This window comes from Symphalangus syndactylus, chromosome 9 (assembly GCF_028878055.3).
Source record: "Symphalangus syndactylus isolate Jambi chromosome 9, NHGRI_mSymSyn1-v2.1_pri, whole genome shotgun sequence".
Lineage (NCBI taxonomy): Eukaryota > Metazoa > Chordata > Mammalia > Primates > Hylobatidae > Symphalangus > Symphalangus syndactylus.
Genome location: NC_072431.2, coordinates 30,098,319 through 30,114,893, shown reverse-complemented (window position 1 = coordinate 30,114,893; position 16,575 = coordinate 30,098,319). Strand labels below are relative to the sequence as shown.

The window sequence follows — 16,575 nt, the reverse complement described above, 5'->3', positions numbered from 1 at the left end:
CTCAAACTTAAAAGTGCCTTTGAATCACCTGGAGATCTTGTTAAAATGCAGATTGTCACTCAGCCAGTCTGTAGCAGCCTCAAGATTTTGTTTTCCTTACAAGCTCCTGGGTAATGCTGATGCTGCCGGTCTGCGGACTACAGTTTAGAGCAGCAAGGTCTTAGCCTAAATTCATCTGAAATCAACTTTGGACAGTAATCAGGAAAACAGTGCAGTGATCTCACATGAGTCAGGGGCATCAGCTTAGGATAACTTCTGTGCAATCTGGATCAGGCTGAGAGAATGTATAACCTAAGGTGGGTAGTATGGTAGTCTTTACCCAGAAAAAGGGAACAAACTTCAACAAATAAAATGGAATTATTGGGAACTCCCTCAAAGGAAAAAAGTAGAAGAGGAAACGCCAAGCATTCTCATAGGAAATGCCAGTGACCAGCCAGAATGTGTAAAAATCTAAAGGTCAGAGTGGAACAGAGGTTAGAATAAAGTTAGCAATGGAGTATATTGTACTTTAAAACACAGCCGGCCAGGCGCGGTGGCTCACACTTTGGGAGGCCGAGGTGGGCTGATCACCTGAGGTCAGCAGTTTGAGACCAGCCAGACCAACATGGTGAAACCCTATCTCTACTTAAAATACAAAAATTAGCCGGGCGTGGTGGCCCATGCCTGTAATTCCAGCCACTCAGGAAGCTGAGGCAGGAGAATCACTTGAACCCGGGAGGCTGAGGTTGCAGTGAGCTGAGATCACGCCACTGCACTCCAGCCTGGGCGACAGAGTGAGACTCTGTCTCAAAAAAAATAATAATAAAATAAATAAAATTTAAAATTTAAAAATAATAATAAAACACAGCCAAATCCTTAGCTTCATAAATACCATATGATAACTGAATATCATCAGAAGCAGCATAGCACAGGTATTAAACACATAGTAGACTCCAGCCAGAGGTGCCTCTCAGTTGCTTCATCTGTAAAATGGAAATGCCTACACTTTACAGTCTTGTTGGGAAGATTAAAAGAGTCAGTGGAATAAAGCACTCAGAACTATGCCTGGTACCAAATAACCATTTAATACATGTTAGCTATCATCACCTTTTCACTTTATAATGATTAGAGTAGGCCCTGTAAGCGTATATTACATATTGCTGACTCTACAGTTTAAAAAGGAACATGAGCAATGTAAATAAAATCTAGGAGAGAAAGAAAATAGATTTAAAAATAAATCCCTCCAGCTAAGAGGCAGGGAACTGGGGTTCCAGGCACCTTTCTGGTATCTAAATGCACAGGGACAAGAAAGTGTTAGCCTTAAAAATTATTTTTATTAATTAGAATAAAATTGGGCTGCATGCCTTTCAGCTCCAGATAACTGATAAAATATGGTTAACACATTATAATCTTTTTATTTTAAAATAAAACACACATACAGAAAACCATCTAAAACAAAGGTATGGCTGAATAAACTATCATAAAGTGAACACCTTTGGAACATTACTCAGGGAAAGAAACAGAACTTTGCCAGACACCAACCCCGCCCCGCCCCACCCCGACTCTGTTGCCCATCTCTATCATAGCCACCCCTTCCTGCCATAGTGGATACTATGGTGAGTAATAATTACTTCTTTGCATTTTTTTATAGTTTGATCACCTAAATGTAGATCCTTAGACACTATAGTTTACCTTGCTCCCATTTAAAATTTTTTCCTATGTCTTTCAAGTCTCTATCAGTCTACAGATTCCCCCTCCATTCCTTTCTTTTCCTTCAATTTATCCATTGATGAATCCAGACCCAGATGTTCAGTGTCTAAATGCATTAACTCACTAGGGATTGCAAAACAGCCATATTTGAGTTGTCATAACAGTTGCAATAATTTTATAAAATGGACACTTCTATTTCATTACCCTGTGGTATCGTTTATATTTTTTTTTTTTTTTTTTTTTTTGAGACGGAGTTCACTCTTGTTGCCCAGGCTGGAGTGCAATGGCACTATCTTGGCTCACCGCAACCTCCGCCTCCCAGGTTCAAGCGCTTCTCCTGCCTCAGCCTCCCAAGTAGCTGGGATTACAGGCATGTACCACCATGCCTGGCTAGGTATCGTTTATATAGGAACAGCAAGATAACTGCTTAATTCTTTATCTTTATTTACCATCTTCAAAATAATGATTTGATTTCCTATCATCCTTCGAAAAGGTAACCAGTTAGTTACACACAAACATTATGAACTCATGGATTTAAACATACTTAGTGTTTATTAAACTGACCTTATTAAATGTTCAAATTGTCCCACATTTGGCTATGGAAGCTAGGCCAAAAAGAGCTGAGTCCTTTTGACATGATACATACTCCTTGCTTCCCGGCTATCCAGTATAAGTTGCTCCAGGCTCATCATGTTCATTTCCTTCCCCAAACCTGGAATCAGCTTTTTCTCTAAGAAGCTCTGGCTTCTTTCAGGGGGAAATGGCATTTTAAGACCACAATCTGGATGCTAGGAGTGTTCATTGATATCGGATTGGTCATTGTTTCTAGATCTTTTTGGTGGATAGTGACAGAAGATAAAACCTCATGAACTCATACTGATATGTTCTATTCAAAATCAGGGCTAAAGGGTTTTCTGGTGTTTTCTTGAAACACGGTCTTGCTTTGTTGCCCAGGCTGTAATGCAGTAGCGTGATCACAGCTCACTGCAGCCTCGAATTCCTGGGCTCAAATGGTCCTCTTGCCTCAGCCTCCCGAGTAGCTACAGGTGCAAGCCACCACGCCTGGCTAATTTTTTTTTCTTTTAGAGATGGGGTCTCACTATGTTGCCCAGGCTGGTCTTGAACTCCTGGTTTCAAGCAATCCACCTGCCTCAGCCTCTCAAAGTGCTGGGATTACAGGTGTGAGCCACTACCCGGGGCCACTAAAGGGTATTTACTTATATTACATCTCTAGCTCCTACTCTACACACAGAAAAATCTGATTTTTACAGACACAAGACATGAGAGTATTAGAACATCCCATAATTACTTAGTGGCTTTCTAGTCAACACATTTTAAGTTCCTAGGTAAATTATTAGCACACTCTCCATTTCCATCGACACAGAGAATACTATAAGGCAATGTTCAAACACATGCATGAGCATCAGTCACCTCCAAAAACAGAACTGTCCCAGGAGCTCTGTGTGGTCACCAAGCTGGGGGCTGCAGTAGAGGAGAGGACAGAGTTAGCTAGAGAATGAAAATGCTCCTTTCCTTCTCTCCTCACCAGCCCAGCCTGCCCTCTAGTGGAGATGCTAATGAGCAGGAAAGAGGCCAAGACAGGTCAGGCAGGAAGTCAACTAGCTGACATTTACTTAGCAATTACCAGAAATTGTCCTAAAATGGGTGCTGAAGGTAGAAAAACCTCTCTGTGGCTTTAAGTGACTTTAAGTGCAACTGGAGAGAGTAGAGGTTACCCAAATGAAAAGTGCTTCACAAACTGTAACCAAGCAACGTACCAAATTTCAAAATCAAGACAGCATAGGCAAAATTGAGTCTATCAAAATGACTTCACCATAATTATTTTTAAAGATATGCCATTTTATTTATTTCAATAGACACATTGTATACCCTAAGATAGAAACGATCTTACACATTTTGAAAAACATTACAGGTCATAGTGAGATAATCAAGTTCATAGGCTTAAAAATCTTTTACATGCAGCCGGGCATGGTGGCTCACACCTGTAATCCCAGCACTTTGGGAGGCCTAGGCAGTCAGATCATTAGGTCAGGAGATCGAGACCATCCTGGCTAACGTGGTGAAACCCCGTCTCTACTAAGAAAAATACAAAAAATTAGCCAGGCGTGGTGGTGGGCCCCTGTAGTCCCAGGTACTCGGGAGGCTGAGGCAGGAGAATAGCACGAACCTGGGAGGCGGAGCTTGCAGTGAGCCGAGATCGGGCCACTGCACTCCAGCCTGGGCAACAGAGCAAGACTCCATCTCAAAAAAAAAAAAAAACTTTTATACGCAAAAAAATTAATCAATGAATCCAGTGATGAATCTTATATTCTTTTCCATTTGATGTGGAGGACCCATTTTAATCATAAAACCTCAGTTATTTTAACATTTACCATGACTTTTAAATGTTTTATTCAATAATTTACAAGTTCCATATTACAAAAGCTTGAATTAGAAGATTTTATTCAGGTTTAAACTAATTTGTAAGAAGGAGAAAAGAGAATCAAAAAATGAATTGTTAAAGAGATAAGTTTAACAGAAGTTTTTTGTTCGTTTTTCTGGACCTCAGGTGCTATAGCTGTATTAATCATAATTCTTTGTAGAAGCTACACCTTTGTCACTGGTTCATGCAAGCCTTCTCCACTTTGTTTAATGATGTAATGAGCTGGGTATCATTAAACTTTTTTTTTTTTCTTTGAGACAGGGTCTCATTCTCGCCCAGGCTGGATGAAGTGCAGTGGCGCAATCATGGCTCACTGCAGCCCTGACCAGACTCAGGTGATCCTTCCACCTCAGCATCCTGGGTAGCCAAGACTACAGGCCCAGCTCAATTTTTTTTTGTATTTTCGGGGTTTCATCACGTTGCCCAGGCTGATCTCAAATTCCTGTGGTCAAGCGAGCTGCCTGCCTCAGCCTCCCAAAGTACCGGGATTACAGGTGTGAGCTACCACACCTATTATACTTTTTAATGAAAAACTGAAACCACATCGTTTTTGCATCTATTACATGTCACCAGAAGAAATGATTTTTTTTTTTAACTTGACAATGTAGTTTGCACAATTTCCCATGGTATAAAAATAGAAAGCTACAACAAACCTATACCAGGAATAGGTACCTTAAAAAAAAATTGAAGACTACAACACCATTTTAATAGCTACCTGGTATTTCTGTGTCTATACTACATGGGACCATAATTTATTTAACCAATCCCATATTGCAAGATATTTAGATCTTTGTTTCCAGTGTTCCACTTTTATCAATCACTGCTATGTAGAACATAAGTTTTTATGCGTGTCCGGGCTAGATTTCTGGAAGCAGTATTACTGGGTCAAAGTGCAAGGCTGTGAGGAAGGCAGTTTTGTAAAGACAGCTTCCCTCAGATAAGAAATTCTCCTGGGAAGGTGCAGAGGTAAAAATAAACAAGGTATTTATTGGCATATTTGCTTGGCAGAAGTATCAAAAAATGAGGTTACTAAAAATAGACAAACAGGTTTGGAAGTTTGTATTTGAAACAATGAACAACAGTGAGCCATTTGTTGATTTTCTTTCTGTAGAGACAGGCTTTAGCTCTACCCCCAGGCTGCAGTACAGTGGAGCAATCATGGCTCACTGCAGCCTCCACCTCATGGGCTCAAGATTCCCTCCTCATCCTTCCCAAGTAAGTTGGGACCATAGGCACGCGCCACGATGGCCGGCTATTTTTTTTTCTTTTTGTAGACTGGATCTATGTTGCCCAGGCTGGCCTTGAACTCCTGGCCACAAATGATCCTCCTCCTCGGCCTCCCACAGTGCTGGAATTACAGTCGTGAGCCACTGCGCCCAGCTCACTTGTGGGTTAAGCACTAAATGCTGTTAGAGGAGGATTCTTCAGCAGATCAACTAGCGGAAGAGGCATAGGTGTTTTTTTGTTTGGTTGGTTGATTGTTGTTTTTTTGTGTGTGTGTGACGGAGTTTCGCTATTGTAGCCCAGTCTGGAGTGCAGTGGCACGATCTCGGCTCAATGCAACCTCCGCCTCCCGGGTTCAAGAGATTCTCTTGCCTCAGCCTCTCGAGCGGCTGGGATTACAGGCGCATGCCATCACACCCGGCTTTTTTTTTTTTTTTTTAGTGATGGAGTTTCACCGTGTTGGCCAGGCTGGTCTCGAACTCCTGACCTCAGGTGATCCACCCGCCTTGGCCTCCGAAAGTGCTGGGATTACAGGCGTGAGCCACCGCGCCCGGCCAATTTTTTAAAAAATGATTCCGTCACATTCTGAGAGAACGCAGGTAAAATCAATCAATAAATAAAGATCCCGATTTTCCAGGCTGGATAACCCAGAAACCACGGAATCCTAAAGTCTCAATAAACGTTAAAGCACAGATAGTAAGTAATCTGGCAATAGAGGATGGGCGCCCAGCAGACCGCCTACATAATCAGTGGAGCCGACTGCAAGATGAAAATGCCAGGCACTTGCTTTAAAATTACTAATAATTTCAAGACCGTTAACACTAGAACATTAAACCAAGTATTCAGGACCCTTCTAAGCGCAGAGCCCATCAAAGCTAGCCCTGGTGACAAGCTCAGGTCTCCGGGTCTGGAGACTAGGAGACGTTGCCCGAAAGCTGGCCAAACCCTCGCCCTCACTGGGAGAGGCCCCAGGAAGGCCCAAGAAGGCCACGAGCCCTCGCTCCCATCCCTGCCCTCAGGAGCGGGCGGAGGGAAGCTCGCAGATTTCCCAAGGAAGTACAGGCTGCAAGGACTGAAGTTCAGCTCGGACCCTGGGCCTCTGAGTTTGAGACAGCAAGGTCATTCAACCCACACGTCCCCACCCAGCCAGGGCGAGGATCAGAGATGTGGCAAGCCCCGGCCTTGGACTCAGGCTTGTTACTCATAAACCCGCAGGAGAGGGCAGGAGAGGGCAGGAGGGGGCAGGAGGCGGCGCGCGCGCACCCTGGACCCGCGGCCGGGTGCGGAGAGGCACCGCGAGGACAGACGGTCTAGGGAAGGTCTGCAAATCCCGGAGGGCCAAGGGAGCGTCTAAGGGGACAGCGGAACCGGAAAAGCTTTGAAAGAAAGACGCGTGTATTAGGGAACGTCTGCAAAGACCGCAGCGGAAAGCCAGGGATTGTCTTAAAAAATTGCCCGACCGGATAAAGGGAGGTCTAAAAGGGGACCGTCCCAAGAGCAAGGCTTCCAAAAGCTAAGCCCGGAAGGACGGTGTGGAGGCCTACTGGGACGCCGGGCACCCTTTAGGGCAGAACCGACTGGAGCTGCGGTCAGCGACAGAAGAACGGCTCCAGCTGGACAGGGGAAGCAGTGGGGAGAAAGAGGAGGCCCTTGGGCACTGTCTGAAAAGTGCGATGCCAAATGATCTTTAGGGACAGACAGTAAATTGTATCCCTTGCCAAAACACTTCTAGGTAGCGAACCACCAATCGTTTCTTTTTTAAGCCCCGCCTCTCAGCCATTACGTCTGATCCAGGAAGCTGCCAGTTCCCACTTACTCCTCCCCAACAAGAGCTAACAGCCTTCCTTGGGTGCGCACTTTCTCCTCCCCTCAGGCCCCTCGCGCATTCTCCCGCCTACCTATCAATCATCGTGCTCCGCTGTCCAGTTGGCTGGCCAAGGGGGCGGGGCCGTCGTGTGACGTTTGCGCCCGCCGGCCGGGAAGCTGCGAGATGCGTGACGAGCGAGGCGCGTGACGGAGAAGCGGTTGGCCAACGCAGTGGCGGCAGTCGGTGTAAACAAAGCCTCGCGCTGCTGCGGGTCCTGCGACCGCTCCTGGCTGGTGGGTGATCTCGCGTGGGGCGGTAACCGCCGGCTTCAGTGGGAGGTGCTTCTCAGCTTCCTCCCCCTCTTGGCGTACACACCCCCGGCGCACCACGTGGGCGTGAGGCAAGGAAGGAGGGGTGTTAGGCCAAATTCTATTTTCATTGGCTGTCACTGCTGCCGTCTTTCGTAAGGGGGCGCTCTGATTGGTCGATAAGGTGGGGGCGTCGAGGGTCTTTGAGTCCTAAGGCTTCTAATTGGTTAGATGAGATAAGCTAGTGAAGCGCTTTCTTCCGCGAGGGATTTCGATTGGTCGGTCAGAGAGGTTACCTGGAAATCCAACACCGCCCAACACCCCTCCCGCTCCCCAGTCCAGGGACTTCGATAGGTGAGTTTGGTGTAGAAAACAAATCTTTCTTCAGTTGGTGAGCTAGGGTAGCGCACTACGGTTCACTCTTGCTTTCTTTGCTTCACAGGATTGGGGAACGTTTGTGTTCCTGACGCCTTGGTAGTTGGCATAGGCTAAAGAAAAGGGATCTCAGCCCCGAGGAAGGGTCACCCTCCTAGAGATAGCTACTACCGCGTCTCAGGAGACCCTGGTATTTCTAGAGCACGCTTTGCTTTCACCAAACCCAAGGAGGTGACAGGAGGAGCCCCCGCACAGGACCTAAGGATGCTGTGACCAGAAGATGGGATCACGGAACAGCAGCAGTGCAGGATCCGGGTCCGGAGACCCCTCCGAGGGCTTGCCCCGAAGAGGGGCTGGCCTGCGTCGGAGTGAGGAAGAGGAAGAAGAGGATGAAGATGTGGATCTGGCCCAGGTACTGGCCTATCTCCTCCGCAGGTAACTTACCCTCTGGTGTGACCCCCACCAGGTGCTACCACAGTGCCTTGATCCCAACTCCAGGCAGGAAAATTACAGAGGTTAGGAAATGGGATTCGCTCAGGGCAGCTGTTCTGTTTGAGCGGAACAGCGTTTCCCTGCTGGGCACCCATGGCACTCAGCTCCATACCCAGTAAGAGTGGTTCTTACCTAGGGAGGGTCACCAAGAGGACCTGCTCATGTGTTTGAGGGGCTATTCAAGGGAGCCTCTCTCTGAGACTACACAAATATAATCTATTTTCCAAGTAAGCTTGAAAAAAAAAAAGGGGGGGGTCCTGGTGGGAAAGGAGTGATGTAAGGGGTGAAGAGATGGGAAGGGAGTGTTGAACTTTTTAGTAAGGCAGTTGACACATGATATGAGGCCACTTCGATTTACTTGAAAAACAAGTTTAATTTGCCCTGACTCTAACCTGTTCTTGAGGAAAGAATGCCTTGAAGGGAGAGACCACCTGGAATTGACTGGAGAAGAGTGCAGCTGGCTTTCTTTCTTTGCTTACGGCTCTTTGAGGAGAAGATGAGCTTGGGGGTCCCTTCAGAATATTGTATTCTTTTTTGTTTGTGTTTTGTGTTGGTTTTAGTAGACATAGACAGGGCTCACTGTGTTCCCCAGTCTAGAGAAAAGGCTATTCACAGGTGTGATCAAGTGCACACCACAGCCTGCAACTCCTGGGCTCAAGCAATCCTTGCCTCCCAGGTAGCTAAGACTACAGTTGCACACACCACCGCACCCAGCTTAGAATATTGTCTTCTGTGGTGGACTTCTCAGGCAGAGGCTCAGAAGGAAATGCTGTGAGAATGTTTAGCTCCTTGGGAGGTCAACTTAGTAGGTCATGTCCACAGCGTATTGGTCTTGCTCTAAGGAAATGATGTTAGAATGTTGAGCTTGCTGGGAGGTCAACTTAGTAGGTCATATCCACAGCATGTTGGTCTTGCTCTTGCTGTAAGAGTAAGACTCACTTTCCTACTGTGTTTTATAGGAGACCAAAAATAACAGCCAAGATCTAGTCAGCCTCAAACCTCAAAATGAGTACCAAGTGGTCTAAGAGCTAGATAGTCATTGACTCTGAATTTGGTTGTTTTGGGGGACGAAGTCCCCTCCTTTATAATGGGGGGTCTCTCCACAGAGGCCAAGTGAGGTTGGTGCAGGGAGGAGGTGCAGCAAATTTACAATTCATTCAGGCCCTCTTGGACTCAGAGGAAGAGAATGACAGAGCTTGGGATGGTCGTCTTGGGGATCGATACAACCCACCTGGTAAGAGGAAAAGTCCCTAATGTTGGAAGACTTTTACTAGAAAACCTTTTAGTGATATTTTGAATGATAGGTTACATCGAAAGAAGGTACGATAATTTAAGGAATAAGGAGTCCTTACAGCCCCAGTATATTCAGCCACAGGGGTGGGCTTGGGTACAGTTCTGCTAACTGTCCTCTGAGGCTGGAAGACCTAGGATGAAACTTCTCCTTGGTACTCACAGTGGATGCTACCCCTGACACCCGGGAGCTGGAATGCAATGAGATCAAGACACAAGTGGAACTGGCCACAGGGCAGCTGGGGCTTAGGCGGGCCGCCCAGAAGCACAGCTTTCCTGGAATGTTGCACCAGGTAGGCCTCTCCACCTCCCAGCCTGGCAGCAGGCCTGCCAAAGCAGCCAGAAGCTCTGCCAGCCCCAGAGAAAAAGGAAGTCAACTTTCCAAGGAAGAAGCCTCAAGGGCTGGGGCTGGAGAGTTAACCAGCCTCCATCAGAGTTCTGTGGGACAGACTATGATGTGTTGTGTCCATTTCTATAACAAGAGCAATATCTTTGGAGGAGGGGGCTTGATATGGCTGAAGTGGCCCTCTATTTCTGCTAGCAATATTCCCCAATCCCTTCCATTTAGAGAGAACGGGGCCTCTGCCACCGGGGAAGCTTCTCCCTTGGAGAACAGTCTCGAGTGATATCTCAGTGAGTATGGGGCTTGGTGAAGAGACTAAGGGCCAGATAGGTCTTATCTCCTAAACTGTGAGGGGGTAGGTGTTAAAGGAGCCTCAGAGATATTAAAGGTTAGGTTAAATGGGGTTGAAACTTTGAGAGTAAACAAAGTAGAAAAGTGTAGAAAATTGTAGAAATTTAGAGGATGGTGGAATGGTTGAAAGACGGGGTTGCACTCACAGCCAGAAGGGAAGAATGACTGTTCTGATATTCCAGCTCTGTTAGGATTCTGCTAATTGGGACACTCCTTATCCTGAGCACCCCTTACCCTCACTTTCTCTCTCCTTCCCTAGCTTCTTGCCCAATGATCTGGGCTTCACTGATAGCTACTCTCAGAAGGCTTTCTGTGGCATCTACAGCAAAGATGGTCAAATATTCATGTCTGCTTGCCAAGGTACCAGACCCTTGTCCTATAAACTGTCTTTTCCTGGTACATGGGACGTTCCCCCTGACTGAGGCTAGAAAGCCACAGACGGGGAGCTCAGACCTGGCTTAAGGATGCTTAGCCAGAGCATGTTTCCCATGATAAAGGGAAGACTCCACAGGTACACCGAGTGGGAGACTTCTAATCTAGGAAAGTTACAAGGAAAGTGTCCCATAATTCTGCCTGATCTTTACTTACACAGACCAGACAATCCGACTGTATGACTGCCGGTATGGCCGTTTCCGTAAATTCAAGAGCATCAAGGCCCGCGATGTAGGCTGGAGCGTCTTGGATGTGGCCTTCACCCCTGATGGGAACCACTTCCTCTACTCCAGCTGGTCTGATTACAGTGAGTATGCACCAGGCTTCCACTGACTCTCCAGCCTGGGACCTGAGGTTTCCATGTGCCTGTCCCCTCTGAGCCAGGATCCCTCACTTTGTCTTGGGAAAATCACTCCCAAAGTGCTCCAGTACCCTTGTCCCCTGTTTGATCTCTTCCCTAGCTTCACTTCCACTCTCCTTCCCCCATCCCTGAAATATTCTTGTTTTTCTTGGTTCTCTTAGTTCATATCTGCAATATCTATGGTGAGGGAGATACACACACTGCCCTGGATCTCAGGTACTGGCTTCCCTTTCTGGTCAGACTCATCAGAAACTTCTCAAGGGAAGCTCTTCAGGAGCAAACCTCTTGAGTTGGAAGTTCTGCTTAGGGGAAAAAGTATACTGGTGGGTCTGTGTGCATTCGTGGGAGGGAAGCACCATCTTGTCAGCCAGAGCACTGGGTAAAATAGATGGTTGCAGGGTGATTTCTGGGTTCTCACTGAGCATCTGCATTGTGGTGCATGTTAGCCAGACTTCTTTTTTCCCCTGGGGATGTGCCTTACAACCGTTGTCAGGTTCTATGTAGATTAACAAAAGCTGAAGGGAAGTCCACTTAACCCAGCTCCTTCTTTGCTTTTAGGCCAGATGAGCGTCGCTTTGCTGTCTTCTCCATTGCTGTCTCCTCAGATGGACGAGAAGTACTAGGAGGGTAAGTGCTTGTGGGGTATATTTCCCTCAATAACAAGACGGAGATTCTGCCAGAGATGAGCTCTGCTGTTACACAGATGGCACTGGCAGCTGCAGAGAACAACCAGACCTTCTCCAAGGTCAGGATTTACAAGTTGCTTCACCCCTTGCTCTCCATTTCACCAGCACGAAATGGGAGGTGTCAAGCCTCCATGAAACACAGCTAACTCTTCCCCCACTTCCTGTATAAAAAGAGCAAACGGCTTGACCCAGAGCAGGATTTCTCAGTAGAACTCTCTAGAGCATATACCACATTGGTCCTCTCGATCATGGCTCCAGGACCCTCCTTTATCTCTTCCCTTTCAGGGCCAATGATGGCTGCCTATATGTCTTTGACCGAGAACAGAACCGGCGCACCCTTCAGGTATGGCTCTTGAGATAGAGCCTCTGCCTCCTGGTTTTTGGCTTATTATAAGACCTAGAAAGAGGTCTTATATCTTGGCCTCCTTTTCGCCTAGATTGAGTCCCATGAGGATGATGTGAATGCAGTGGCCTTTGCTGATATAAGCTCCCAAATCCTGTTCTCTGGGGGAGACGATGCCATCTGCAAAGTGTGGGATCGACGCACCATGCGGGAGGATGACCCCAAGCCTGTGGGTGCACTGGCTGGACACCAAGATGGCATCACCTTCATTGACAGCAAGGTGGGCCAGAAGGCAGGACTATACAGCCAGGCCACTAAGGTTCTTTCATGCCCCAGGAGAGCATGAAAGCGGACTGGTGTGGGAATTTGACAAGCTCCTTATTAACGAAGGTTTGTAAAAGTTGGAGTTTAGGGAAGGGGCTCAAGCCAGGGAACATGAATTCCATCTGTACTCACCAGTCCTCAAGGAGCAGAGCAGGGCTTTTCGTACAAGAAAAATGGAAGACCAGTCAGGTGCGGCGGCTCACACCTGTAATCCTAGCACTTTGGGAGGCCGAGGTGGGAGGATCACTTGAGCTCAGGAGTTCCAGACCAGCCTGTGAAACCTAGTGAGACCTCATCTCTTTATTTAAAAAAACAACAACAACAAAAAGCTAAGGCCAGGTGCCATGGCTCACGCTGTAATCCTAGCACTTTGGGAGGCCGAGGCGGGCAGATCACGAGGTCAGGAGATTGAGACCATCCTGGCTAACATGGTGAAACCCCATCTCTACTAAAAATACAAAAAAATTAGCTGGGTGTGGTGGCAGGCACCTGTAGTCACATCTACTCAAGAGGCTGAGGCAGGAGAATGGTGTGAACCCAGGAGGTGGAGTTTGCAGTGAGCCGAGATTGCACCACTACACTCCAGCCTGGGTGACAGAGCAAGACTCCATCTGAAAAAAAAAAAAAAAAATTAAAAATTAAAAAAGGAAAAATGGAAGACAATCTGATTCAGGCTAGAATAGGAAAGCCAGCCAGTACCCTGGGCAAGGAAAGGAAAACCTAGCCAGGTGGTAGGATCTGAGGCAGAACGCTGGAAATGAGTTCACCTGGATGAAAAGAGGCAAGTAAATCCAGAGGCCAGAGTTCTGCTCAACTAGAGAACGGGAACTAGACTAACAGGCGCCGACATTTGCAAGCTCTGATGCTTCACTATCCACCTTTGGATTCATAGGGTGATGCCCGGTATCTGATCTCCAACTCTAAAGACCAGACCATCAAACTCTGGGATATCCGACGCTTTTCCAGCCGGGAAGGCATGGAAGCCTCACGCCAGGCTGCCACACAGCAAAACTGGGACTATCGCTGGCAGCAAGTGCCCAAAAAAGGTGAGACTGGAAGTATAGGCACAGTGGATTTGTCTGTAGCCTGGGAGCCCTGGAGGACCTCCCCCTCAGCCCTCTTTGCCAGGCATTAACTCTTTATTTGCTAAATCGTGGATGGAGTGGCCAGAGGTTCCTAGGATTGGGGCCTGGGTGGGGGTCACTCAGAATCAACCAATACAACAGTATTTGAGTGTAATGATTAACCAGCAAGGCCATATTGGAGACTCTCCACTGACTATTAGGTGGAGAAAGAGCCACCACTTGAAGGTTGGAAAGGCATTTGTCACTGGGCATTGAACCTTGCTCAGGACTGGTGGTACAAAACAATCCCAAAGCAGATTTCCTAACTTAGGGCTTACTCTGCATCCCTGCCCAGCCTGGCGGAAGCTGAAGCTCCCAGGGGACAGCTCCTTGATGACCTACCGGGGCCACGGAGTGCTGCACACCCTCATCCGCTGCCGGTTCTCCCCCATTCATAGCACCGGCCAGCAGTTCATCTACAGTGGCTGCTCCACTGGCAAAGTGGTTGGTAAGGATTGTGTCAGAACAGGGGGCCTCAGGAAGGGCAGGAATGACTCCTTGCCATTCCACCTATAACGACCAGTGACCACCTTAAAAAGCCCAGTGACAGCTACAGGTAAAATCAAACTTAGCCTGGAGGCTTAAACAGAGAAATAGAAACCATTCTATTTTTCAGTGTTTTAAATTAAGAAAAGGAACATAGAATTCTAGACAGTAAATATAATAGATTGCCAAAAATATAGTTGGTTCTGTTTTTCAGCCAGTCAAGAAAGAGGTTGCAGATGAAAGGTAGGAGGGAACAGAGACAAAATGACACAGGAAGATGGTAGCAAGTAGTAAAGGGACATGCAGTTGCTGAAGCAGAAAAGCACAGAACGAAATAAGCTGGGCGCAGTGGCTCATGCCTGTAACCCCAGTGCTTTGGGAGGTCAATGAGGGCAGATCGCTTGAGCCCAGGAGTTTGAGACCAGCCAGGGCAACATGGAGAAACCTCGTCTCTACAAAAAATGGCTGGACGTGGTGGCACAGGCCTGTAGTCCCAGGTACTTGGGAGGCTAGGGTGGGAGAATCACCTGAGCCCAGGAGGTCGAGACTGCAGTGAGCCATGATTGTGCCACTGCACTTCAGCCTGGGTGACAGAGTGAGAAACTGTCTCAAAAAAAAAAAAAGGTCGGGCACAGTGGCTCACACCTGTAATCCCAGCACTTTGGGAGGCTGAGGCGGGTGGATCACCTGAGGTCAGGGGTTTGAGACCAGGCTGGCCAACATGGTGAAGCCCCATCTCTATTAAAAATACAAAAATTAGCCAGGCATGGTGGCAGGCGCCGGTAATCACAAGCTACTTGGGAGGCCGAGGCAGGAGAATCACTTGAACCCAGGAGGCAGAGGTTGCTGTGAGCCGAGATCACTCCACGGCACTCTAGCCTGGGCAACAAGAGCGAGACTCCGTCTCAAAAAAAAGAAAAGAAAAGAAAAGAAAAAAAACAGAAGTACAGCTACAGATACAAGGAGCCTAAGGCAGTGCTGTCCCTAGAGAGACACTCATGTCCCATGACAAAAGAAAGATGCACCCTGTCCAGATAAGGTGCAGCAGGTACACACACCCCCAGACAGCTCATTGTTCACTTTTGTGGTGCCTTCCGTATCTTACTAAAATCTTTAAAGCCACTGCATTTTCTTAACTGTAGCCCCTGTGAAATTTAGCTGAGGGCCAGAAATACCCACACCACTAAACCATACCCTCAACCCAAGGTATGGAAAGGAACAGGGATAGAAGCAAAAATAACACAGTCTTCTGGTGTGGGCTTTGCTCCCATGGGAACATGGGAAGTTGCCTGACAGGCAGGTCAGTGGTGCTACTCACAGGGAGGTGAGGGATAGTTTAGTGGTCTTGTGGTGCTCCCTCTCCACTCTTGCCTGTCCTGGACAGTGTACGACCTTCTAAGTGGCCACATTGTGAAGAAGCTGACCAACCACAAGGCCTGTGTGCGTGACGTCAGTTGGCACCCCTTTGAAGAGAAGATTGTCAGCAGTTCGGTGAGGTTGCAAGGGTTGGGGGTGCTGGCACATGTCTGGGGCTTGGACTTGGGTGGGGGCAGCACATCCTGACTACTTGCCACCCTCTGCCCTGCAGTGGGACGGGAACCTGCGTCTGTGGCAGTACCGCCAGGCTGAGTACTTCCAGGATGACATGCCAGAATCTGAGGAATGTGCCAGCGCCCCTGCCCCAGTGCCCCAATCCTCTACAGCCTTTTCCTCACCCCAGTAGATCCGACCTCCAGCTCCATATAGGGTGAACCTCTTGATAAGCTCTCTGCCTCCTCCTCCCTTTCTCCCTTGTGGGGAATGTTTGGAGGAATCACTGGAGAAACATAAGCCTGGGCTCTGAGCCTCAGCTGAGCCCTGGAAGATCCTCCCCATGGGGCAGAGTGGTCTCTTTACGTGCTCACAGTCAGTCAGCTTGGGTCCCTATCTCTGGCCAGAGTTTGGCAGGACTGCCATTATCTGGGGTGTGGCCTCTGCCAGCAAGAGAAGTGTCCTGGGTGTTTTTAATCATGTTTGAATGTTAGGGGTTGGATCCTAGAGTAGACGCCTGAGGCCATATCTGAACAGACCTGTCAGCCAGGCCTGCCAGGTCTTCGTGTTGAGGATTCAACTGGCCAATCACAGGACAGGTGTCCTGGCCTTTCTTCCTGAGGTCTCTAGGGGAGGGGCATGGGTAAGGGTGTTTCCTTAGCACCCTCCTGGGGTGGGGATTATGTCTGCTGTCATGTCTGGGTCTTTAGGGTAGGACAGGCTGTGGTATGAGAGGCAGGAGTCTCCACAAGGCTTCATGTGGCCCCTCATAGGGCAGGCCCTGCCCTCGGGGAAGGTCCCTTCATGCTGGAGGCACACAGCTTTAAGGAAGTAGGTTGAAGTAGGACTCCTTCGTCCTCTCACTGGCTTTGGCTCCCTCAATAAACTGTGTGGGAACCTGGCTCAGTGTCTGTCTCTCTGTCTCTCTCTGTTTTTCCTATCTGAGGTCTTTCATCTTCTCACTTCA

At 47.9% G+C, this 16,575-nt stretch overlaps 2 protein-coding genes across 34 annotated transcripts in view; one reads left to right on the top strand and one right to left on the bottom strand.

Moving 5' to 3' along the window:
• The window catches only part of NRL (neural retina leucine zipper), a 34,635-nt gene extending 27,241 nt beyond the window's left edge, over positions 1 to 7,394 (bottom strand). Inside the window, exon 1 of one of the 2 annotated variants that reach the window (XM_055291751.2) lies at positions 7,255 to 7,394. The gene's annotated coding sequence lies outside the window, so the exon portion shown is untranslated. The remainder of the gene's footprint in view (positions 1 to 7,254) is intronic. The other variant, XM_055291750.2, reaches the window with a different exon arrangement.
• DCAF11 (DDB1 and CUL4 associated factor 11) lies at positions 7,301 to 16,509 on the top strand. 32 transcript variants are annotated; one of them, XM_055291733.2, is made up of 15 exons: positions 7,301 to 7,456; positions 8,075 to 8,281; positions 9,445 to 9,572; positions 9,794 to 9,921; positions 10,197 to 10,261; positions 10,582 to 10,682; positions 10,915 to 11,061; positions 11,277 to 11,331; positions 11,674 to 11,742; positions 12,087 to 12,144; positions 12,239 to 12,424; positions 13,361 to 13,514; positions 13,888 to 14,040; positions 15,463 to 15,569; positions 15,667 to 16,509. In XM_055291733.2, exons 2-15 carry the CDS (start codon positions 8,127 to 8,129, stop codon positions 15,799 to 15,801), a joined length of 1,641 nt encoding a protein of 546 aa, XP_055147708.1. In that variant the 5' UTR covers positions 7,301 to 7,456; positions 8,075 to 8,126; the 3' UTR covers positions 15,802 to 16,509. The 32 variants fall into 32 exon arrangements, with proteins under 32 accessions (XP_055147708.1, XP_063465463.1, XP_063465449.1 ...); XM_063609393.1 differs by having other exon boundaries at positions 7,914 to 8,258; XM_063609379.1 differs by having other exon boundaries at positions 7,914 to 8,281.
• Positions 16,510 to 16,575: the final 66 nt, after the last annotated feature.